The 26,549-nt window shown below is 35.9% G+C and overlaps 2 protein-coding genes across 3 annotated transcripts in view; one reads left to right on the forward strand and one right to left on the reverse strand.

Annotated features, from left to right (window-relative positions):
• Positions 1-762: 762 nt before the first annotated feature.
• Positions 763-2,895, reverse strand: LOC109062473 (ganglioside GM2 activator-like). Its single transcript, XM_042770555.1, has 4 exons — positions 2,832-2,895; positions 2,546-2,626; positions 1,474-1,655; positions 763-1,342 (listed from the first exon to the last, which is right to left on the reverse strand). The coding sequence occupies exons 1-4, from the start codon at positions 2,893-2,895 to the stop codon at positions 1,247-1,249; spliced, it is 423 nt and encodes a 140-aa protein (XP_042626489.1). The 3' UTR covers positions 763-1,246.
• A 16,412-nt stretch (positions 2,896-19,307) lies between these two features.
• The window catches only part of LOC109062480 (protocadherin Fat 2-like), a 46,896-nt gene continuing 39,654 nt past the window's right edge, over positions 19,308-26,549 (forward strand). For both annotated transcript variants that reach the window (XM_042770354.1, XM_042770355.1), the window contains exons 1-2: positions 19,308-19,561; positions 22,371-25,658. In XM_042770354.1, the coding sequence (XP_042626288.1) occupies positions 22,400-25,658 (3,259 nt within the window). In that variant the 5' untranslated portion in view covers positions 19,308-19,561; positions 22,371-22,399. The remainder of the gene's footprint in view (positions 19,562-22,370; positions 25,659-26,549) is intronic.

The following is a 26,549-nucleotide window of genomic DNA, read 5'->3' on the forward strand; positions in this document are numbered from 1 at the left end:
ATACAGGGAGGCTAGGTGCTGTTTTAGTGTTTCTAGAAGGGTACATTAAAATCTTCAGTGTGTCTTACGTTTCGGTACCGAACAAAGGTTCTAAACACTGCATATGCAGAACATAACTTGAATCTTCTAGTTTTAAATCCCAAGATTGATATTTTAGTCTGTTTCAGTTGATGCATGAATGCTGTTTTTGCAGCATAGCACAAGTGCAAATGGGATATTTAATTTATACAGTTTAGTAAATTAGATGTTAATATTGTTATATTCTATAGACAATATTGTCTGTTTTTACTCAATTTTGATAAAGAAAATATTACAAAATGATTATTATTAAAGCAAAAGCAGAACGGTTGTGCATCTCCGAGCAACACAAAGTGGTGTTTCGTTTCTAAATGAATGTTTTGAACAAATCAGGTGGACCAATAATTCAGTGGCCCATTCGTAAAGAGAGCCATTTACTTAAAAAAAAAAAAAAAAAAACTTTCTCAAAATTCAAATTGTTGTATAAAATAAAATATTTATTTCTAAAGCTACTTTTTGTAATGTCTATTTGATGCCTATGCTCATTTAACACAAGAATGACTTCTTTTTGGGCAGATTTTAAAATTTATGTGCGATGTGCGATTAATTACATGAATCAACACACACACACACACACACACACACACACACACACACACACACACACACACACACACACGCACACACACGCACACACACACACATAGAATTACAGACACAATGAGAAAATGTAAAACAATAAAATGTAACTACTAAACACTTTAATGTTTGAATAATTATTAAGAACAAAAAACAGAAATTTCCCCTTTAAAGAAAACTGATTTAGTTTCACTTTGACACTGAACTTCATTAGTGCTAGAGCACAAAAACAAATCACAAAAGCAGCGGTTATAACCAGACAAAACATTGTCACATTAATTAAAATAAGTAATAAAATAAAAAGGAAAAGCAAAATGTGCATTTAATCTGGGTCCAGTGGTTTATAAAGTAAACTGATGTAAAAAGTATTTACAACTCCCACCAATCATTTAAAAACTATTAAATTAGATTTCTCATTAGTTAAAAAGAAATGTGCTCATTATGACTGACAATTTGTCATTCTAAAAATGTAAAGAGAACCTCAAGTAAAAGTCCTATAGATGAATCAAATGCTACATTTCACTTAATTCTTCATGGAATGCAACGAGAAGCTGATTTTGAGGCATCCCAGTTCTTTCCCAGAGATTCCTCAAATGCCCTGTACTTTGTAATAGCCATTGGTCAGCCAGCCAGGCAGTTCAACTTCTGGTATGACGATCTCTGTTGATGGCAAAGCATAATCACCCTGGGAAAATAATATGATAAATGTTATGCCTCTGAAAATGAATGAGGGATTTTTGGTCAAGCCAAGAAGACATTATTAACCCTTTAACACTTGCATTTTGAGTAAAATCTCCTGAATCGGGACACACTCACAGCTTTGAATGGGCAGGGGCAGGGCAGGCCGTATGTGTGCAGAGGCTCAGGGCAGTCCTGTCCAGGCGGGATGAGTTGATCGAGCAGGTCACAGACATTAGGATAATGACAACTTCCTATTTCATCCAGGCATGGTATTTTCACCCACAAACCTGCCATTTCTCTTTTCAACGTCACGTTCACTTGAAACAAATAACATAGTGTGAACATGGAATTAAGTTTTTAAAACAATGCTTTATGGAGGCGCAAACTATAAAAGATGACAATCATGGAAGATTATAGCCTCTTGTGATAGTCACAAGACAGGCATAAAAACATTTATTTCACTAGCATAAACTATGCCGGGAGCCTCTGAACTCAATTCCTAAGCCTCGGTTTTGTGTTTTTAAAATGTCATTGTAGTATTTGCATCATTACAAAATGACTATTTCGGAAACAGCACCTTTTAGGAAAGCAGAAATTATTCTGAAAATGCAGCCAATATATATTATATAAATTAAAATTATAAAAATTTGCTATTTTTTTCCCCTAAGCATACTAGTACACATTTTAGAAGTGCTTTGCTTTAAACAGGCAGGTGCCTCATAGTTTCTTGACTATATTATGAATATTAGTACAAATTATTTTTAAAAAATGTATTAAGTTACTTCCTCATTTGTTTTCATATTTTTATAATCAAAGTCAAATATGGGTGTTTTCAATATTAATCAGAGCCTAATTCTATTTTAGCATGTATTTGGTCATATAAACAATAGTGATTGTAATAATTTGCAGTGTAAAAAAAAAAACACACACACACACAAAAAAAAAAAAAAAAACGTTCATCTCATATTTCATAGGGATATATTTTTTATCAATGATTTTATGTTAAAATATAAAAGGAATTATTTTATGTTAAAAATAAGGAATTGTGAGTCAAGTCAAGTCACCTTTATTTATATAGCACTTTTAACAATACAGATTGTGTCAAAAGCAATTTTACAGTATTGTGTAAGAAAATAGTGTCTCAATAATGCAAAAGCCATTAAAAACCAAGAAGAGGAAGTTGTCAATGATGATCTATTTCTGTAACTTACAGAGAGAGGAGATGTGAGCGCTACTGATGTGGAGCCCGATGCCGCTGCAGTCAACTGTCCCGGGATGGAGTCTTCATCTGTGCAGGATCATCGTTTACCGCGGTTTTTGCCAAGAAAAGGCCCACACCTGTTTAATGATAATAATGCACAAATGACAATTTAAATTAATTTTATATATATATAGCCTATACACAATATTTCACACCCTTACCGTAGTGAATTTAGAGACTAAGATTTTGCCCAAACACAAGCCCTGCACAACAAGACGTGCCTTCACAGCACCTGACAGATCCACAGGACCGTAAAGAGCTTGTGAGCGTGTTGCACTATTTGAATACTTTGCCATAATTCTCTCCGCATTTTATTCAGCCAACACTGCCATATACAGTGTTACAGCGACCTCTAAACGCAGGATGAATAACATCTGGCCATTTAAAAACATGCTTAGCAAAGATGTTAACAAACGATAACATCTATACTGTAACTTTTAAAGACATTTTCACACAAATGCATTTTTTAGGTGCTTACTACTTTTAAAATAAACTATAAAAACTGCCATGCAGGAATAGTTTTGTGAACACTGTCAGATATTTAGGAAATAATTTATTAAACCAGGCAACACCAAAGCAAATCTCAATCCTGCAAGACCTCTTTTCATATAACCTGCTATGAGTTCAACAAAGCCTTACTGGCTCTGGTGAGTTTATAATTCATCATTATTTTATTTGGTGTCATATGTGCCTAAATAACAAGTAACTGTTTTTATATTTTCCCCCATGATATGTCACCTCCGTAATATTAATTGTAAAGAAAGAGTTCTGGATTTTTAGATAGTTTTCCTCACTTTATGTAGGTCCTGTTCGTTGCCTACATATAGCAGCACCAGAAAAGCAAAACGGCTTCTGTGTTCAATATATATGTGCATTTGATGGCATTGACCCATATTGAATTTACAAGTAGTGCTGGGTGGAAAGTGATTACATGTAATCTGGATTACGTTATCAGATTCCAAAAATTAAGTACTTGTAATTAGAGTAAATTACATTTTAAATCAGATTATGGTTACTTTTTTTATGGATTACATGATTTAATTAATTATTAGCTTTTTATCTTTCACAAACCCACTACAGTTCTTACATTAAGACCAGTTTGGGAAACCCCACCCAGTGTAATGTAATGGTAATGGTAACAGTATGTGTTTACGGTGTAATGTAATATAACATTCAACCGACAAGACAACAATGCGTAATTCAAAATATAAGAAAAGACACCTGTGAAAAAGAAAAAAAGTCCTAAAAAAAAAAAAAAATCCTTCATACACTGTGCTTTATTTTATTTTATTTTTTAATGTAGTGCATGCACAAACTTTGTTGTCAAAAATCTGGCAGGAAATTGCAATAAGCTTTTTACTTTTGAAATATATATATATATATATTTTTATAATATAGATTTCTTTTAGCAGCTATTTTCAGAATTCTGTTCTCTTTCAGCTGATGTTGCTTTATTGTATGAAAATGTAATTTAATTTAATTTAATTAACCTCTCATTTACCAACAAGGCCAAACAGTACCTGATTGTCCTTTGTCTTGTATGTTGATTGCCATTTAAATAACAGTCTTTTATTTGTGAAGTAATGCTGAAATTCAATTTACCAGTTGCTCTTTTGTTGCTGTCATCACCATGGCCACAAGATGGAGATCTTGTATTTGTGCTCAGAGTCATGCGGTGACCTATGCAAATTTGCCCTTGGTCTGCCAGAAAAGTGTAAATATATAAGTCCATACATTTGCTAAATCACAGGGACATACATTCAGTACACATAAATTTAGTCTGATATAAAGCTAGTGATGCACGCACATTTTAAAGCTGAATAGTTTTATGGGAGAAGTTCATGCTCAGAGTTTCATCCTATAATAATTTTCGGAGAAATACGAGGCTATGTAATTTTCTATGTCAGTATCATGTGTTTATTTCTGTTATGAATCACAAAAGACTGCATTAATCAGGGTTTCAGGTTCTATTTGATGGAGTGCTTGTATTCACAGGCCATATGATAATACTGTATGTGCATGAGTCACCTTTAATCTCTCTGCAGGTGCCTGCAGGTAAATGCCAGCCCATATGTGCCAAATAATCACCTAATGTTTAGATCTAAAGGTATGGTGTGCCATTCAAACACAGCTTTGTTCATAAAGTTGAACTCCTAAATAGTGCTGGAGAAAATCACAGCTTATTGAATTACTGTACATACTCGCCCAGGGATTTGTCAGTGTGTTCAGAGGTCATGTACTGTACTTAAACACTGAGCTATATGCTTTATATTCACTTGACATGAGGTGTTAAATGCACAAAACCCTGTTAGGTGTTAAATGTGACCTCTGATAAAATCCCAGGTGAGTATTTAATTTGATAAGCAGCAAAATAATTATACATTGGCAGTCAAAAGTTTGGAATAATTAGTATTTTTAATGTTTCTGAAAGAAGTATTTTATGCTCACCAAGGCTGCATTTATTTGATCAGAAATACAGTAAAATACTGTAATACTGTGAAATATTTTTACAATTTAAAATAACTCTTTTCTGTTTGAATATATTTTAATATGTAATTTTCAGTTTCATTACTCATTACTCATCATTACATGATCCTTCAGAAATCATTCTAATATGCTGATTTGCTGATCAAGAAAATTTCTTATTATCATCAGTGTTGAAAACAGTTGTGCTGTTGTTTTTGCCTGTCAGTATAGTGACTGTTCACATATACCATATTTATCTCTTTGATTTTAATGGAGATGAAAGCTGTGAGGTATGGTGTGTATAGCTAATAAGAGGCAAGGCTCTGTTGCTATGATGATTGAAAGTGTTGGTTGTTGAAATATTTTGCCAGAGATTGCTGCTTATAGTGTGTTTTATGCCAATCAATATCCTCTATGGAGAATTTGTATAAATTGTGTATGGATTAGCCTTTCATATGACCATAAACAATGTTCCTCACTGAAAAGCAGGAGAGGCACTGAGACTTTTACTATATATATATATATATATATATATGTGTGTGTGTGTGTGTGTAAATTTTATTTTTTATTTTTTTGTACAAAAAAATATTTTTCAGTTTTTTCAGTTTTTTATTTTTCAGTTTTTCTCTTGCATTGCAGATGTATAATTATACACTGCCAGCCAAAAGTTGTATATAACTATGTTTTTTAATGTTTTTGAAAGAAGCCTCTTATGCAAAAATGTAGTAGAAACAGTACTATTGTAAAACATTATTACTGGTTAAAATAAATGTTTTCTTAATATACTTAAAATTTTAATTTATTCCTGTGATCAAAGCTGGATTTTCAGCATCATTACTTCAGTCTTCAGTGTCACATGATCCTTCAGAAATCATATTATCAATGTTGTAAACAATAATTGCTTTTGAATATTTTTTGAAAACCATTATACACTACCATTCAAAAGTTCCATTCAAAATAATATATATATATATATATACACACACACAAATACTTTTATTCAGCAAACATACATTAAATTGACCAAAAGTGACAGGAAAGACATTTATTTAATGTCTTTCAAGTAAAAACTATTCACTGACCTTTCTATTCATCAAAGTGTCCTAAAAGATTTTTTTTTTTTTTTTGGTTTCTACAAAAATATTAAGCTGCAAAATCTGTTTTCAACATCACATTAATAAGATAAGACAATAATAAGAACCATTATTAGTAATTGAGCACCAATATTATTGATAATAATTGAGCAGCAAAACAACATATTAGATTGATTTCTGAAGGATCATGTGACACTGAATTAAATAGAAAAGTAATTTTAAATAGTAATAATATTTTACGATGTTACAGTTTTTAATGCATTTTTTTTACATAAGACCATAAAAGACATAAAAAAACTGAATTGTTACAAACTTTTGGCTGCCATTGTATACTGTGTCTATATTTTGGGTCTGTATTATTAAATATGGCCATGCAATCACAAATTTTTATTTTTCAACAACAACTTTTTATAGACTATACACTGTATGCACGCATATTTCAGCATGTTTAAAACAAGTAAAGCCCAAGACACACTGTGGTCTCTTGAACATGTATCTGTAGATGGTCTAATACACTCAAATGCAGCTGTGTGAAACAAATAGCCAGCAACTCTCTCTCTACGTCAGGCAAACTATTCGCACATCTCCCAGGCTGATAATGTTACCCCATTAATCGCACAGATGGACCCTGTAGGTACAAGATTGAATGAAGGTTTCACTCGGCCATGTGTTCTGCAGGTAAACTCATGCATGACAATACTTTAATAACATAATACGCCAGATTCCCTGACAAGTTCACTCGCCAGTGTTTCTTTAAAATAACATAGCTGCAGGGATGAGCAGGCACCTTCAGTGTTACGGTACACCAAGGACACTTGCTTAAATAATACACCAAGGGTTTTTGCCATTTCAGTTGAGAACTTATTTTTTATTTTGAAGCACAAAATTCGTAGGTGACCATGGATGCTAGCCTGTCGTCTACACAAACATCACTCTCACTATCTGGAGATTTGCTATAAACACTACAAATAAAGCGGGATTTTTTTTTTTACCCAGCACTTTTTCTGAATAACTGCTTATGTCGACCAACTGTTATTTGAAATTATTATTAAACAATTTAAATGTTTACAAAATACTACCATTCAAAAGTTAAGAGCCAAATAATTTACTGTTTTGAAATGTTTTTAATGTTTATAAAATGGCTTTAATGGTTTTGAAAGAAGTCTTATGAATGAAGCATTCATTTGATAAAATACATTAAAACAGTTGTATCGTGAAATATTGTGAAATATTATTTATTAATATAATGCTATTATTTTAACTTTCCTATTCTAAAAAATAATATATATATATATATATATATATATATAAATAATATATATATATATATATATATATATATATATTATATATACATATACATATATACATATATATATATATGTATATATATAAATATATATATATACATACCTTACAAAGTGCATATATATATACACATTATATATATATATATATATATATATATATATATATATACATATAATATACATATATATACATATATATATATATATACATATATATAGAATTTTTATTTTTTATTTTTTATTTTATGTCTACAGGCAGACCACAGGTACCTTGTGGTTGCTAAATTTATTTTGGCGGCTCTTTTACATGCTAAAAGTTCATTAAATTAAAACTAGTATTTCAGTTGAATCAAATCTGTATCTGCAGTGGTGCATTGATTTGAGTCAGTCAGTTTTTTCTGTTGATATTTTGCGTTAGATTCAAACGCTCCAAGGGTGGCATGATTGACACGACACCGAACCCTGTGAAAGCTCAGACTTTGCCAGTTCTAAGCTGTGCCTGAAGCATTGTTGAGCAACTGCTCTGAATGCATTTGCCTGCACAAGCAGACTTGCTGAGGCAAAGCCTGAGAGAGAAACTGATACTGTGATAAGAGGAGCATGAGTTGAATAATAGACTGGGTGAAAGGTTGTGTAGAATACAATCTGTCCAAAAACAGGAAATCTTTGCTGTAGTCTGTTTTAACATTCCACATCACCTGGCCGGCCGGATTTGTACAGGTGCCCATTCGTCAGTTCTTATAATGCAGCTTTGCTATTTGCTGCTTAACAATGCATATCCATGGCAGCTATTATTCAGTATAGAAACTCAATGTGATAGTAAAGCCTAGTTATCTCATTTAACCTACCTATAAATATACAGCAAACATGTACAGTATATCATTCCCAGAATTGCAGGACTTTAATAAAACAGTGTATTTCTGTCAGACCTTCACGAGCATCTTGCTCGGGGTCCAGGTTTCTCCAGATAATGCTGAATATTTACCGGCAGACCTTTGACCTGTGTGTTTGTGTTGTGTGAGTAGGAGTGTAGCTGATGGCCAAGACTTTCCTCCGGAGACATCTGCATGCTCCCTTATCTGTTAATGTTACACAAAGAAGTTTTTCTTTTTGCTTCTGTTGGTGTGAACATCCACTTCAAAAGATCTTTCCCAAAAAAGAGCAAAACAAAACCTTTAATAATATCATAACAACTCTTCTCACCACTACTACCATCAGCAGAAAAAATCACAAAAACAAGCCGAGCTCAAATCCATGACAAAGCCCTTGTCTTAGCACTTATTCCCTTAGCTGAGAAATAGGGCACTTTCATCAGGCTTAAAAGGAGCAGGAGTGCATATTTTATGCATTAAGGATGGCTGAGAGGACAGTGGACTTTAAAGGTCATAAAAATGAAAATGAAAAAGAAGCTTTGGAGGTCATTAGTCATTCAGTATGATGCTGATGGCCAGAAATATGCTGGCTTATGAGCAGATAAGTGACCTTAATGAATACTAAAACACACATATACCTCCACAACACAATGCAAATCTGTGAAATCAAGCAAATCTGTGTGCTGGTTAAACTGGTTTTCAGCTTAGTCAACAAAACCAGGAAAAGTACTTTTAATCCTTAACTGTATATATTACATTGTACATATTACTTTTTACTATCATTTAATATACAAATTCTGATTGGTCATTTGCAGCATTTTGTGGTAATGTAAAACGATGAAAGGTGTGTTTGTCGCAAGTAGTTTTCTACATAGCTGTGCTAGTTTTCTGTTTCTCATCGCATTCTACAGTCTCTCTCTTCTTAGTTATTAAACCCCTTACCAGTTACCCCCCATTTTCAGCATAGAGACAGAAATGACATACCCAAAATAAAAAGGTTTCTGCTCATGATTCTTTCTGATTAGATACATAATCAACATATGTTCACAAAGCTGACACTTCAAAGTTTACTGTTCAGGAATCAGAATTACTCAGACTGTTATGATAATAAAGATATATAAACTCAAACATAAAAACAAAAATAGAAATATGAAAAACATATTTTTTAAATGTATTTAAAAAATTGTTGATGTAGGATATGTGTTTAGAAACATAGTGTAGCTAAAGCCACAAGTCTACCAATGCTTCATTTGAAATTTCATAATATAATCTGTAAAACTGTGAATTTTATGAAATATTTTCTAAGGCCATGTCGTGTGTTTTTATAGAAGGCTAATCGGATTGATTTATGACCCCTGTCATCTTCTGTAAACTCACATGTAAAGCTCTCATTTATGCTTTCTCATGTTTATTTGGCTCTGAACGATCCTCCATTCATGATTCAATTGTTCTCACGAAACGATCCTTTCACACCTCCGCCAGGTATGACACATTATCCGCATTATTCTTTTATCATTATTCTTTTGTTTTTATTCCGCCATTATTAGCCTTTGTTGTGGTATTTTTAAGGTCTACAAAGACACAAATCTTCAGTTCCAGTATTCATTTGCCCCACTTTTATTAAAAGCCTTACTATAAAAATACAACAAAACATTTTCTTACGACCTTACGTGAATTATTATGAAAAAATGCATTATGAAGAAGAACCGCACCTGTTATCTAGCAGCATTAGAGCTAACGTTAGCATCAAGCTATATCAGACTATTTATGAAATTATTAGTACACTTTTACTCAAAACTCACTTTAAAAACCCCGATCGAGTGTTTGTAATAACTTCCTTTTGCGAGCACAAGTGGAATTTGGTCGTTTACTGTTGTAAAAATATGCTATTTATAGCCTTTTACATCGCTGCACAAGTTAGCATTTCAGATGTACATTTTCAATATTTTCTATAAAAATGCCCCAAATCTCAAGAAAATCGCATACCAAGCTTTACTATCGTAATCGCGTGTTTATTGTTTGGATATGTCGTGGGTACAGAGGTGTATCTGTGTTGTTGTGGTCAGATATCAATGCGGAAAGTGTACATGAAGCATGTGACACGATGTGACGTTGTCTTGTTATGGGACTCTAAGATTGACAAGGCGAAGGACGAATCAGAGTCTGTGTGAGACACAGCGCGTGCACGAAGCTCGGCACACACACATACAGCGCTGGGAGAGGCTATTTATCATCAGATCGCGTAAATCAGTGGAAAATGAATAGAAATGATTATTCTGTCTGAAGAAATATGAAGTAAACATCAGTAAATATATCAATATATCTCCGTAGATATGCATCTTTGGTCTATAAACCCTTTTTGACGCTGTTCAGTGAGTCTATGTGAACACAAATAAACCACTGCTGACGTGACTGAATATGAATGCGTGGGTGAATTTCTATTCAAAAAATTTGGCATAATACGGATTTATTATTTTGCACTCCTGACATAAATTAATAAATAACTGTCACTGCAACAATGTTTTATCAAAACAGTGGTCAAATATCGAAGCTAGAGTCTTTAAAACTTTCATCTGATGCACAGTTTCTCCAGATCAAGTAAGAGAGTGATGTTTAACGTGCTGTGAAAGTGAAACAATAATAATCTGGGGCCGTCTGCGATCTTTGACGGCTAAGGGGTTAAAATAATATAAACTACTTATTTATTTATTAGGGGAAATAAAGCCATTAAATAAACACGATTAAGAACACTCAGAGTCAAGATTATAAATATCCCATCTGCTTCACATTTGGGTCATGATCATCCTATCTGGTCTATTTTGCAATAATGTACCTTTTATATATGTATTTGAAAATGAAAATGTATTTGCACCCATCCCGATTGCTTATGTTTATATGTGTATTTTATGCTAAATAGTTCTAGCTCTTCCAACGAAATACAACATTAAAGGCAATCTGGGTAAACAAAATAATTTTTTTTGAAGCAATCACCCATGTGAAAACGAATTGACCCCTTAAACTAAAAATCTGCTTGTGACACAGTAACTGCAGCCAAACGTTTCTGATAATTTGACATCAATGCTGCAGTGAGAGTTCGGCCCACTCCTCTTTGCAGGACCACTTTAGTTCAGCCACAGTGGAGGGTTTTTAGCATAAACTGCCTGTTTAAGATCCTGTCACAGCATCTCAATTGGGTTCTGGGCATGACTTTGACTAGGCCACTCTGAAAATGTAATCCAGTTTGGTCCTTGGCTCTTTTGTGACTTCCAGATGAGTCGCCAAGGTACTCTTGGAGGAGTTGTGCAAGGCCGAACACAATGTTGTTTCTTCCATTTGGAGAAACTGGCTCTCACAGTGGCTCTTTGGAGTCTGAGCACCTCTGAAACAGCTTTGTAACCCTTCTAAGGCTGATGTATTTCAGTCACCTTCTTCTTCTGGAATTTCTTTCACCTTGGAAAAGGCTGTTGTAAAAGTTTTATTTTAAGTGTTGAATCAATTAAACAAGAATGGCAGTAATCAGGCCTCATTATGAATGCAATTTCATAGAATTAGTAACTACAGGAGCAAATAAATGTTTATACAAGTACAGACTTTTTAAAAACTTTTACAAAATTTCATAACACATCATAAATAATACTAAAAAATACTCTAACAAAAAAATTAAAAAATTTACATTAATAACACTAAACTTTGTATTATATTACCTGTGCATCAAATTGGCAAAAAAAAAAAAAAAAAAGTGAATGAAAAGAGTGAATGTTGTGTGAGAAACTGTTTCTAATTCGGTGGCTTTGGAAGTTTTGTTTAAAACAAGTTTTGTTTTTTAATATATTTTAATATATATTTAATATGTATGACTTCCTGCAGCACAGAAAACATTACATGTGTGCATGCAAATACATATGTTTATATTACTGCAGTCTCTGCAGGTCTCTGTCCAGAAACATGTCTGGAAAAGGTCACAACATTGGTGACCTTTGGAAACACATTCAAGGTATAGCCAATGGCGATAGCAGGTATATGGTAATGTTTCGAGAGAGACTGAGATTGAGAAAGAGAGAGATGTGTTGGATGTCAGACTCAGCGGGTCTGCTGAGAGTTTGATTGTATTTCCTGTGCGTGCTGCGCTGTGCCTAGCCCCGTCCCCTCTCTCCCCAACCACGCGCCATCTGCCTCTCCTGCTCCTCATCCTCCTCCCTCTCTCCTCCAGTGTCCAAACAGCATTTCAACCCGCCCACAACACCCCCAGCCCCCTCCACCCTCATGGCCTTCTTTGAGGTGGGCCAGGCGATGACGATGTGACACGAGGAAAGGTTTTCTCACCTCTCTAGCACTCTTTGTTCCCTGTTGGCATGCTGCGCTCTTACGACAGAACAGGGTGGATAAAAACATGCTGCACAATAATGCCTCAAGTGAGAAAAGTTGCTGGGTTTCCAGGTTTATGTGGTGAACTAAGTAATACCCAGACATGTTTTTGTAAGACTATGGAAACAGGAACTTGCTGATCTCGGTGACCCTGTAATGAGCAGGATGATGCTCATATGTATACGACTGATAAAACGAAAGAGGATTAAATGCACATTTTCTCACAGTTTTACACTAATCAGAGATTTGCATGGTAGAATTCACATTCAAAACTAGTAATTACAGCCTATTGCTCAGCAGACGGCGGGAAGAGGCGTCTTAGAGCCTTTTTTGAGATGGCTTTTTTTTCTGCCTCATTTAGTTTCTACATCATTGGATTAGTATTTGTCAGTGTTTTTATATATTTATTTTTTCCGCTACAGTATAAAAAAAAAATCTGAGAAGTCTTTCTCAGAATTGTGAAACATTCTTTCTCACAATTCTGAGTTAATATCTTGCAATTATGTTTTTTACACCATGGAATAAAAAAGTGAATTGTGACTGTTTATCTTACAGCTCACAACTTTGTTTCCCACAATTGACTTTTTAGACTTTTAGACTTTAGACTTTTTTCTCACAGTTATGAGTTTATATTTCACAATTAAGTCTGAATTGTTAGATATAAATTCATAACTGCTGGAAAAAAGTCAGAATTGTGAGCTTTTTTATAATTTATCCTTTTATCCTTTTGGTGAAACAAGCTTCCATAGTAAACAGCTGCTTTAATGTTTTTGTGGAAACTTTTATAATCCCCCCCACCCCAGGATTCTTTGATGAATAGAAAGTTCAAAAGGACAACATTTATTTGAAATGTATTTACATTTATTTACTATCACTTTTGATCAATTAATGCATCCTTGCTGAATAATATTATTAATTTGTTTATAAAAATCTTGCTTTTTAATGGTCGTGTATGATAATAGATGACTGTTTTATTGTTTATATAAATATATTGCACAAATCTGACTCACTATTCACGATTGTGTTGACATTAAGGTGATTAAATGATGACAGAATTCTCACATTTAACTATCTCTGTAACCTTTAAATGCAATATCTTTGATTGCAGCAGGTGGGTAAAGTTTTGTCCTTCAGTCTGACCGAGTGAACTTTACTTTATCTGAAATGTTTGGCCTTAAGAATTTTGACAGGTCCACTTGATCTGCTACAATCAAAACAACAATGCACACTTTTTTTTTCAAGGTGTCTTTGATCCACTTTTTCATGTACCTGCAAGCAAAAGTCACATATATTTAACAATAAAGAGTTCCATCTGTTTCCTCCATATGACAAAAAGCCCTGTTGAAAGAAAATTGCTCTCATCTCAAGAAAGAAGATGGAATGGCACCATACTTTCTGAATAGACGGTACAACAAGCGATTTACTTGTCTTGCCAAAACTCTAATGCCTGTAACAATACATCTATGTCACAACCGGTCAGGGTTTACACTAGAAGAAAACTGCAAACAGCTGAGCGATCGAAACATAAACCATTTGTCGAATGATACTCTTAAAACATTTATGATTACACAGTATCATGCACAGTATGTCTTGTAGATGAACTGAACTGACAGGAATTCTTTGTGCGCTTGAACAATGCAGTCTAAAGCCGTACATGAAATAACATTCAACCGTGCTTGAAACCGGGACTCGATTCAGATTAACATCTCTCTATTCAAATACCTGGTTTGTTAAATCATACAGGAGGATCATAGTCGTCCCTGTCATGTGAAGACAATAACCCAGTGATTTGTTCTGATGAGACCTTCATTATCTTACAGAAACAGACAGTACGGAAATCTTCTGATTAACATTGCAGAGTCAGACTGACATATGAGTGAGCTCAAACTCACACTGCCACTGTGATCTCAGTGTGATTTGTTATGCAGGCCGTGAGCAGCTGTTCTCATTCTAATGATGCAGTTAATGCGTCCATGACAGTTCCAAATATAAACATTAGTAGCAACTGCGCCGTTCATTGGCCAGAATTTCAATCAGAGAACATTGAGAGTTGTCTAATCTCAACAATTTAAATGCCAGATGATTAGAAGTTTGAGATAATGTAACCAATTGTGTATTGGGTACTTTTACTGTACATTATGTTGTTTCAAACCTATGTGATTTTCTTTCTTCAATGAAATGGAAAAGGAGAGGTTAATTAAGTTTGCAAAAAAACCCAATAAAACCAAAAAAAAAAAAAAAAAAAAAAAATGAAAGCAAAAAAAAAAAAAAAAAAAAAAAATATATATATATATATATATATATATATATATATATATATATATATATATACGTGTGTGTGTGTGTGTGTGTGTGTGTGTGTGTGTGTGTGTGTGTGCGTATAATAATAATAATCTAGATTTGGAATTACATGAGGCGATGTGATATATTGCAATTCTTAATCTCTGATGATAAGCTTTGATCAGTACAATAAATAAAACAGTACTTGTCAAAATCTTACAATATGTATAATTGTTTTGGCACTATGAGAATATAATTACTATAGCCCTGGAGCAAAGAGATCATTGTTGTGCAGCCTGTGCTCTTGAAACAGTCAAAGTCAGACCGTTCTCATAAAAACTCCCTATGCAGTTTACTTCAGTTCATCGGAACATGAAAAATCTGCCATTAGCACACAAAGTTATCATATGCCTTCAGAACGCTTGGAGTGTAATGCATGAATTATGCACTACACTCTATGCCTGATGGACATCTCAGCATGGATGAAAGAATATCACCTGCAACTCAACCTGGCAAAGAAAGAGCTTCTCATGTTCCCAGCCACCCCATCAGTACAGCACCAGCTTACCATCCAACTGGGCTCATCAAAATATAATCCCATTGTGTACGGCCAGAAATCTTGGGGTGATCCTTGTTGATCAGCTGACCTTTAAAGATCATATTGCAAAAACAGCAACTATCATGCAGGTTTGCACTACACATCATCAGGAAGATCAGACCCTTCCTAACAGAGCATGCAACACAGCTTCTCGTCCAGGACCTTGTCATTTCTAGGTTGGACTATTGCAATGCTCTTCTGGATGGACTTCCAACATGTGCAATCAGAGAAATAATTCAGAATGCAGCAGCACGTCTTGTTTTGTGCATGTCTTATTCACACTGCTCCTCATCTCTCTGCACTGGCTTCCAGTCGCAGCTTGCATCAAGTTCAAGTCATTGGTGATTGCCTACAGAACAGCCATGGGCTCCGCACCCTCATAACTTAGCTTTCTTGTACTCCTCTACATCGACACCAGAAGCTTGCTGGCAGTAAACAAGTGGCGGCTTGTGGACCCATTGCAGAGAGGCACAAAATTACACTCCAGGACATTTTCTCTCACCATACCCTATTGGTGGAATGACCTACCCAGACAGTTGGCCCAGATCCGGCCCACATCTGGTAAAAGATGTGGGCCAGATGTGGGCTGAATTTGGGCTGACACCAAATCCCTCACAATCTTCAAGAAACAACTGAAAACTCATCTCTTCAATGAGCATCTAACTGCCTCCTCATAAAAAATTAAAAACAAAAATTCTATGCCGTCATTTCTTTCTTTTCTCTTATTATTCTTTATCCTTTTCTATCCTAGCTTTTACAATTTTAAATGATGACTGAAACCTTGCATAACGGGCACTTCTCGTGTTTATTGCCATCTAATGGTAAATTGCTTGTTGTATTCCTCTGTAAGTCAATTTGGATAATCAATTAAATATATTAATTAAATGTAAATTATATAGACTATATATGTGACCCTGAACCACAAAAACAGTCATAAGGGTAAATTTTTCAAAAAATAAAATAAAATAAAAATTAGCTGATTAAAAACACTTTGAAATAAAAATAAATGAGCTTTCCATTGATGATTGGTTTGTTATGAAAGGACAATATTTGGCCAAGATACAGCTATTTGAAAATCTGGAATCTGAGGGTGGAAAAAAATCAAAATATTGAGAAAATTGCCTTTGAAGTTGTCTAAATGAAGTTCTTAGCAATGCATATTACTAATCAAAAATTAAAAATTAAGTTTTAATATATTTACAGTAGGAAATTTACAAAATATCTTCATGGAACATGATCGTTACTTAATATCCTAATGATTTTTGGCATAAAAGAAAAATCTATAATTTTGACCCATACAATGTATTTTTGTGCTCCAGGGTCACATTTAGGGTGTTTTTGTCCTTTTTAAGAACGTTTTGATCACTATGAATTGTTGCAGTATGGGAAAAAACTGCATAAGTATTTACAGAAAAAAAAAAAACAATATTAAAAACAATGAAAATGATTAATTACAGAAATGTTATTATGGGTGAAATATCCTTTTAATAATACTAAGCCAGAAAAAAAATGTTGACTGTAATAGCTGCTGATTGTGACTGAACTGAACACACGGCTTTTGGCCTGTCCAGAAATGACCTCTGACCCCTTTCCATCAGCACTGCATCCATGTAAACACCAGTGAAGAGTCTCCTGACAGCCATGTGGTCAGTGAGTGTAGGATACTGTTTACGAGTGCAGACAGTTGTGAATTTCAGTCATTCATCTGCTCCTTTACTTTGACAGACAAACAACTGTCGGACAGCCAGTAAATATGATCGGTGGTTTATAGTACTTCTTTCCACAACCATGTTAGCTATTACTCAGTACACTGCAAACACGAGTAGTTCATTTCTGGATGTTTGAATGTAGTTTAATTCGATTTAATTAAATTATTCCTATATTTTTAACCACTTAAAAAAGTTGTACCCTTTGTTTTAAATTGTTATATTATATAAATTGCACTGCATTTATTAGAACTGTTTGTCATTGAGAGCAAAGTATTTATCTGTTGACAACATCTGATGAACCCTCATCACAGAGACACTCAAGAGACAAGAAATATTTATGAAGTTTTAAAAAAAAATGATAGCTGTTTGGTCTGCTATTCTGCTATATCATGTTACTCTATATTTCCATTAACATTTTAACATTATTATTAGTGCAAAATCCCATCCATCCAACTGCTTATCCTAGGGTCATACTTTAACATTATTGCATAAATATAGCCTAAAAATAATCATAGAGAAATATCATGGAGAAATTCAAGTATTAATTGTCTGCCAATATCCATTAGAAAGAAATAATAGATAATAAAAGTGTCTGCTAGTAGCCATTTATTTGTACAGCATCACTCCTGAAACGACATTTTAAAATGCTCCAAATTTACACACCACGTCTGGAAAGACTGATGGTGACTTAATGCAAATATTGACATCCTGAGTGAGTACAATGATTTAATAAAAGTTTAGAGTTTTTTAAGGGAAGCTGAACACAACGACACTGTTTCACTCTTTCACAATCTTCTGACGGTTAATGTAAATTCAAGGCAAATGAGGACATGAAGAATCAGAGAAGCACACAATGAGGAAGGTCAACACATTATCTGAGAGGAAAGAGTCTGTCAAACCCAGATGAAACTGCTTTTTTCCCCGCTGACTGATAGTGAATGCTTTGCTCTAAGGCTGTGCAAAAAAAATACTTTGTATCTTTTAGTTTGTGTATCCTCGGATTAAGGTGTTTGGTTTCCTTCCTTGCATTTTGCAAGTGATGACTGATCCATTATCAAGATTCGGTGCGAAATCATGTCAGTCCACAAGCTCTTAAAAGGCAGGATGTCATTAAATACTGAAATGAACATGGTTCATCCACTCGTAAAACTGTCCAAATAAGCAGCATTGTGAAATAGAGATGCATGTGGATTTCTCTCTTGCCTTTAGGGTTGCACATTTTTCACTTCATCCTCAAAATGCACTTCGGCAAAGTCCACCTGCTGCCGGTGGACCAGTGCCCACCGTCTGTTGAGTCTTATTTGTGGGCCATGCCTGCTCCATGTGCTCATCCTCTCTCACTCCACGGCAGATCTTGGCACCGAGTGTGGGGTCTGTTTACATCATCTCTGGTGGGTAGCTGGACGAAAAAGTGCTGTCGTACCTCAACATACAGTTCTGAAGCAATTTCGGCTATTTATCATGAGGTGACTGTGGAGAACTTTTAATTGGGGAATCTGCTAAAGAAATGCTGATCACCTTGCGTCTCAACATGATACACATTACACTATAGGTAGCCTGAGTGTGAACGGTGAGCTCTGTTTACATAACAGTCAAACAAAGACTATGTGCTTCAGGCTGTTAGCAGTAGCACTAGCATGAATAATAGGTAATTGCCTTCTGGCATCCGTTGGAGCGGTTTTGTGTTTAGCTTTCGTGAGCTAATCAGGCACTAATTTTATTGAGGTCTGTTTCGATATTTTGTCCACAGACTTCAAAAGCATTGAGGTGACTGCATCTAGCACAATGCAGAGACTCTGTACTGTACTCAGCAATATGAAACCTGTGAGGTGTGTATTTACTTTGAAAGGGACTTTGTGTAAAACTTAGAGATCTACCTCGCCCAAAGGCTAAAACAAACAAAAAGACAGAGAGAGAGAGAGAGAGAGAGAAATTGTAAAAACACCTCCAATCTGTGTTCCCGGCTGATGGTTGTTGGGCTGAGTTTAGGGGGAGGGTTTTAGAGGGAGGGACAGTGTCATCAAGATTGGGGAGGAGAAGATCAACCTGATTCCTCAGGGAATGAGGTGTCTCAACAGCCTTGCAACTCTACTCTCGTGAACATGGTAAATTAGCTGGAACCGTCAACACTGGCTTTTCTAGCAGAGTTTTAGTGTTCATTATGGATGAAAAGCGATTAGCTTTATTTCCGCACTGGAATACTGTCATACCAAAGGTGTGAGGACTTTGGGAAAAAGTTTTATGTATAGCTGCAGTCGAGGACCTCAGGTGAGTTTCTGAGATGTCAGGCATGCGGTGTCAGTTTGCCAAACTTTTTTTCCCTCATTTCTGATGAAAGTGGATTTTAGCACATACTGTAGTCTACATCCAAATGTGTGTTGGTAGTGCTTTGTGGGATTTTATCAGTTTTGTTATTTTGCTGTGGTAAGCATTTCTTTGGGCTGCAGTCGAGCATCGCAGTTAAGCAGTGTTGCAGCATTTTCTAAATACAGATAAAAGTATTTTAAAAAATTGAATAGTTCCTGGTGCAAATATGAGGGGAGCTTGTAATTAGATAATAATTAGGTGCTAGTAAAAGATAAAAAAAAAAAAGTTATTAAAACAAACTAATATTCTCTTAATATTATTATCATTACTATTAATTCAAATGTTTGACTTGTCATCTAAAACACAAACAGAAGCTGGCCTCTATTCTGAACATATTTTGACTGGGGCTAAGGTAATCTTGGTCAATACGAAATATAATTTCTTTCTAAATGCACCTGGCAATTTCCCATCAAGGCCTTTTAACATGTGGTCATTAGTGATTATTTGAACATTGATTTGATTAAATATTGAACATTTTGTGGTAGCACACGATTAGAAGGTGGTGATACATGAAGGTGGACACCTTGGAGATAACAAGTGTCCAGGCACAATTAAATTGGGTTTAAGCCATTTGTCTAAACTATCCATTCTGTGAAGCCCTCCTAACAATTTAGATAATTGCCTCCCTGTGGCACTAATTGTGGATGTGAGGTTGTAAGGATGTGAGGTGGATGTGATATCCATAGACAGATGGGGAACCTACTCGCACACAAAAAATGTTGTAAAGATTTTTCAGAATTTGTGCAAGGATTTTTTCGGAAAAACATGTATTCATTGCTTTGCTTTAAACAAAGATAACACTATTTATCAGAATCTAATTAGCAGGCGGTTCAAGAACATTTTGGGAGGAAGTTCAATTCGGTGTCATCCGTGATATCTCTTCAACAACAAGCTAGCTGTTCTGTTGAAAATGACGCATCTGTGGGCATATTGATGCTTGGCTCTGGCCACAACAAGACCTAGTGTAATCCTATGCACCACAAAGCATTAAATGTGCAGGGAAGGTAATAAGAACTGCTGTAGCGTCTATTAAAAAGCAAATGAAAAAAAAAATGTGCAATAGCTGAAGACTTGCTGGCTTACTTGGTTTACAGTAGTACATGCTTTAAACACATGCATCAGTTTGCTTTGATGCGAGTTTCTTGCGTATTATTAGTGCTTGATACACTTAAAGTTTGATTTATTATAGTACACAGTACCATTACAAGAGTGCAAGGATGTTGATCTGTTCACAGTATCCTTAAATGTCATCAAATCTATCAAAACTGGCAAAGTGTGAACTGATAGTGAAATGTGATCCGAGTGTGTGCCGCCTGATTGAACATGTGGCGGCAGGTAGCTGTGAGAGTGTAGGCTGGAGGGCAACACACTGCACATCCAACTGCTAACAGACTCACCTTGAGGGATTTCACAACTCTTACCTGTTGGATTTCGGGAGATTTCAAAAGAGTTAACAAGTATTGTTGCTGAAACCCACACAGAAAAACAAGTTTTATTTAAGTCTAACCAGTATGGGACAGATTCATTAATTGATTAATTCATTCTCTGTTAGTTCCTCTATCACATAAATGCGTTCCAGGAAATATGGCTCCATCTCGCCCACCCCCATCTAAAGAGATTTATTAGATTAGATGCATCTATATAAATATACAGCAGACTGACAGAGAATAATAGTTTAAATAGACATAAATTAGTTCAGCTTGTTTTTACTTCTTTACAGTCTCATTTTATATATTTATTTATTTGACGTGGTGTCACACACTGTATTGTAGTTAAAGGGATAGTTCACTCAAAAAAGTACCCTATGATTTACTCATCCTCAAGCCATCCTAAGGTGTATGACTTATTCTTTCAGATGAATACAATAAGATTTATATTATCATATGCCCTGGCTCTTCCAAACTTTATAAAGGCAGTGAATGGGGGCCGAGATTTTGAAGCCCAAAAAAGAGCATCCATCCGTCATAAAAGGGGGATAAAGAAGGTCTTCTGATCCGAAGCGATGCATTTGTGTAAGAATAATGTCCATATTTAAAACTTTATAAACCATAATCTCTAGCTTCTGCTAAGTCATATGCAAGTTCATGAGAGAGTTGCGTTCTAGTGGGCGATATAGGACATAGGCGTAGTGAATGCTCCAGTGGTGAACAATGTTCAAAATTTTATTTGAAACTGGCTGGGGGGGATGTGAAAGGTAAATTAAATTTTGTCGCTAAGAATTACTTTTGAACAAGAGGGAGAGGAATGCATGCTCAATGTCAGGTGCCTCCCAAATATATAGATTTTGGAATCTGATTTGAAGAGCATCCCAATGCAGTTTATTGGTTACAAGACTCATTTTCATACACTAATTGTAGTTGACTTGTAGTTAAAGAAGACTGGCTCAACCATGTGAAAATGTATCACCTGGTTAAAAGAGTTCTGGTGCTCTTCTCATGGTTAAACAATGTAATGTAGCTTGTCAAGACATGTCAAAACGGGAGAAAAAATACCTGACTATGGTCTTACACTAGGTAAAAAACAGACAATGAGATGAGTCTGTGTGTGTATGCGTGTTTTTGTGCTTTCTGGTTTCGGTATGTGGTTAGATAATGGGTGTTGTAATATTACTTTGACGTCTCAGTTCATGGTAAGACCATGTCGTGACACAGCATGGTCTACTTGTCAGAAAAATAAAGGAGTTTTAAACCTTTTTTTCCCTTCTCTTTAGGTCTGCGGGTCCATGTTGAGACAGTGAGAATGGCTTTCACAGACACAGCCATAATTCTCATCGTCATAGCAGTCCTAGGAACGCAAACCAGATGTCAGGGGAGCCTGGTTAAAGACAACTCTCTGTTGAGGTTCACCCATCATTTATATAATGCCAGCATTTATGAGAACTCTGCCCCCAGGACCTATACTGAGAGCCCAGTCCGAATGGGCATTATCCTATCTGATCCCTTCTGGGACGTTAAGTACAAGATCGTCTCTGGTGATGATGATGGCCTTTTCAAAGTCGAGGAGATAACCGTAGGAGATTTCTGCTTTCTGAGAATCAAAACACGAAGCAGTTACTCAGCTGTGCTAAACAGAGAGGTACGAGACATTTATACTCTCACCGTCGAGGCTACAGAAAGCACCTATGACAACCACGCTAGAACAAAGGTATCAATCCAAGTGCTTGATACAAATGATCTGAAACCGCTCTTCTACCCTGCGTCTTATCATGTGGCAATCAAAGAAGACACACCGATCAAGTCGAGTCTGGTTGGAGTGAGTGCAACGGATGCTGATATTGGCAGCAACGCAGAATTTTATTACTCATTCACCACTAGATCACACCCCTTTGCCGTTGATCCATTCACAGGGACCATTACACTTATCAAGACGCTTGACGCCAGTCAGAGAGACAGGTATGAGCTAACTGTGCTGGCAGAGGACAGGACAAAGAAAATCTCTGGCGTGCAGAAGTTTGGAAATGTAGCAAAGGTTGTTGTGATCATTCAAAACGTAACAGAAAACTTTGCCCTCATCACACCCACCAGTACAGCAACTCCACAAACGGATGACGACAAAATAAGTTTGAACATTAAAATGGAACCCAAGGAGAAGGAGAAAGTGGCATCTTTAAGTATAGTTGAAGGGGATCCACTGAAGTGCTTTCAGATTATTCCATCAACGTTGCATGATGGTGGCTTTCAACTGGTCTCAACAAAATGGATTGATTGGTCACAAAACCCATTTGGACTAAACATTTCCCTTCAAGCCAAAGATGGAAGAAACCCTCCTTTGCTAACACCAATAAAAACTGTGCATATCCCTCCTCCTCCGCAAGTTAAACCTTTGACATTTGAACAAGAACTCTATTATGTCACTCTCAGTGAATTTTCTCCACCGAAAAGTCATGTAGTTAGAGTATCTGTTGGTTTGAGTTTCAAAAATATAACCTACAGCATCAAAGACAACCTGGATAGCTATAAATTCAAAATTAGCACCCAAACTGGTGTGATTATGACTTCTCAGACTCTTGACTTTGAAAAGCACCACCACTATGAGTTTGACGTCACAGCAAATAATGGGGAAGCATTTACCCGTGTCGTTGTGGATATAATAGATGAAAACGATAATTCCCCAAGGTTCACGTTGCCCTCATACCAGGCTTCTCTGCCTGAAAATGTCCCAATCGGAACAAGCATCTTGGCTGTCTCTGCTATCGATTTTGACAAAGATAATAACGGTTTTGTTACATACTCTATAGCAAACACAGGTCCTGTTCCTTTCATTATAGACCCACTGACTGGTGTGATTTCTACCTCTCAGGAGTTTGATTATGAGCTTATGAAGAGATGGTACCACTTGAGAATCTGGGCCTCTGATAGCGGAAGCCCTTTCAACAGAGTAAGTGAATGCTCTGCAACCATCACCATGACCAACGTCAACGACAACGTTCCAGTGTTTGAGCGGGTGGCATGCAATGCCTCCATACCCCGAGACTTTGCTGTGGGGGAGAGTATTGCAGAGATCTCAGCACTCGATCTGGATGAGCTGCAGCAGATCATATACAGGATAGAGTCCGGGAATGATGATGGACTGTTTGCAATTAACCCTGTTTCTGGCTCTATTAAACTTGCTAAATCAATTCCGTCAAATTACAAAGGCACAGAAAATACTTTATATATACTAAAAATAACAGCAACAGATGGCAAATATACTGCCGACCCCAACACTGTGACTGTGCGTATCACAAGCAAGGGCGAAGGAGCCAGCACACATTGCGAGGAGACCGGAATTACAAGGCAGTTGACAGAGAAGCTTATTGAGTCATTTAAACCATCTCTAAATTCCAAAGAAGAAGAGTACATCTCAGATGTTCATATAATTAACCAGCACTCGCCAAAGTTTATAACGGGCACACCAAGCTCGATCGACATCAGGGAAGACTTTGCTCTTGATAGATCTGTGTTGCAGTTTAATGCCACTGACAATGACTCTGGCTTTAACGGAAAGCTTGTCTATGCAATTTCCAGTGGAAATGAGGATGGATGTTTTACTATTGACATGAACACAGGTGAACTGCGGGTAATCAGTGCTTTGGATAGAGAGCAAAAAGAGTTTTACATTCTCAACATAACCGTGTATGACCTGGGATCTCCACAAACCTCTACGTGGAAGCTTCTTGCTGTTAACGTTCTTGATGCAAACGAAAATCCTCCGTTATTTTCTCAGCCAAGATATGTTGTGAACATCCCAGAAAACATAGAGGTTGACAAAAGCATATTCAAAGTCAATGCAATCGATCTTGACTCTGGAGACAATGGAGCATTTAAATATTCGTTGTTAACCTTCACCGATTTGTTTAAGATTGATGAAGTCACAGGGGTGGTGAAGGTAACAGGGCCTTTAGACAGAGAGACTTTTAGTAGATATGACCTAACAATTGAGGCCAGAGATCAAGCCAAACTGGACCCACAGCTTTTCTCATTTACAGATCTGGTGGTTGTGCTGGAGGACATCAATGACAATCCTCCAAAGTTTGTACCCACAGTCTACAGGATCAAAGTTCCTGAGGATGTTCCTCCAGGCTCAGTGCTGTTATGGGTCGAAAGCTTTGATTTAGATCTGGAGAGTGGAGGTCTTATAAGCTACAACCTGAAGAACAGCGAAGCAGGGGCGTTTTTCCTGGATACATCCACAGGGTGCTTGACTCTGGAGCGTGAACTGGACTTTGAGAAGCAGCAGTTTTATAATCTAACTGTTCGTGCCGTAGACCACGGAAAGCCCCGGTCTTTATCGTCTTCATGCTTCATTGAGGTTGAAGTGTTAGATGTAAATGAAAACCTGAACCGGCCTCTCTTCACCCAGTTTGTGCATAACGCAGCTGTTATGGAGGATGCCACAGTAGGAACCTCAGTATTGACACTAACCACTGTAGATAACGACCTGGGACGAGATGGAGTAGTCAGATATTACATTCATGATGGCTCAGGGCTTGGCATCTTCACAATTGATGAAGAAACAGGTATGATTGTGATTACAACATGTCTCAGCTGCTTTACCTAGATAGAAAGCTACCTAATGAATATTGCTGACCTTTTCTATTACCTTGCCTTGAGCATTTTGGGTCATCACTGCATGTGCAAACATTTACAGATCAATCATTAGGGATTCCAAACATATGTAAAGACAAAATGAGGCATGACTTTCTCCTGCACATGTTGAAAGATTTTAGGCATTTGTACGTACATCTTTCACATCACATAAACTATTATTCTTTGACTACATTATAATTGGTTTAAGTTTTGCAGTTCTTGTGCACATTGATTTATGAAGTGATTCAGAATTAAAGGACAAAAAACAAACAAATGTTGATACTTGTGATGAATGTTTGGTAACACTTTAGATTAGAAAATGGATATTCACTTTTAACTAAGAGTTTTCCCTCAATAAACTCCTAATTTGTTTCTTACTAATAGTTAGTAAAGTAGTTATTAAAGGGATAGTTCATCCAAAAAGAAAATTCTGTCATTAATTACTAACCCTTATGTTGTTCCAAACCCGTAAGACCTTTGTTCATCTTTAGAACACAAATCAAGATTATTTTTAATAAAATCCAAGAGCTTTCTGACTCTGCATAGACAGCAACGTAACTACCAAGTTCAAGGCTCAGAAAGGTAGTAAGGACATTGTTAAAATAGTCCATGTGCCATCAGTGGTTCAACCTTAATTTTTTGAAGCTCATGGAACAATATGAGGTTGAGTAGTTAATGACAAAATTAAGCCAATAAACAGGCAATGTGCTGGAAATATGCATGCTAATAAGCAACTAGTTAATAGTGAGATTTAGTCTTGAATGTTTAACATTATATGAAGACAAGCACACATTTATTGTTAAATGTGCAGTATATTGCTG

Source organism: Cyprinus carpio, chromosome A14 (genome assembly GCF_018340385.1).
Source record: "Cyprinus carpio isolate SPL01 chromosome A14, ASM1834038v1, whole genome shotgun sequence".
Classification (NCBI taxonomy): domain Eukaryota; kingdom Metazoa; phylum Chordata; class Actinopteri; order Cypriniformes; family Cyprinidae; genus Cyprinus; species Cyprinus carpio.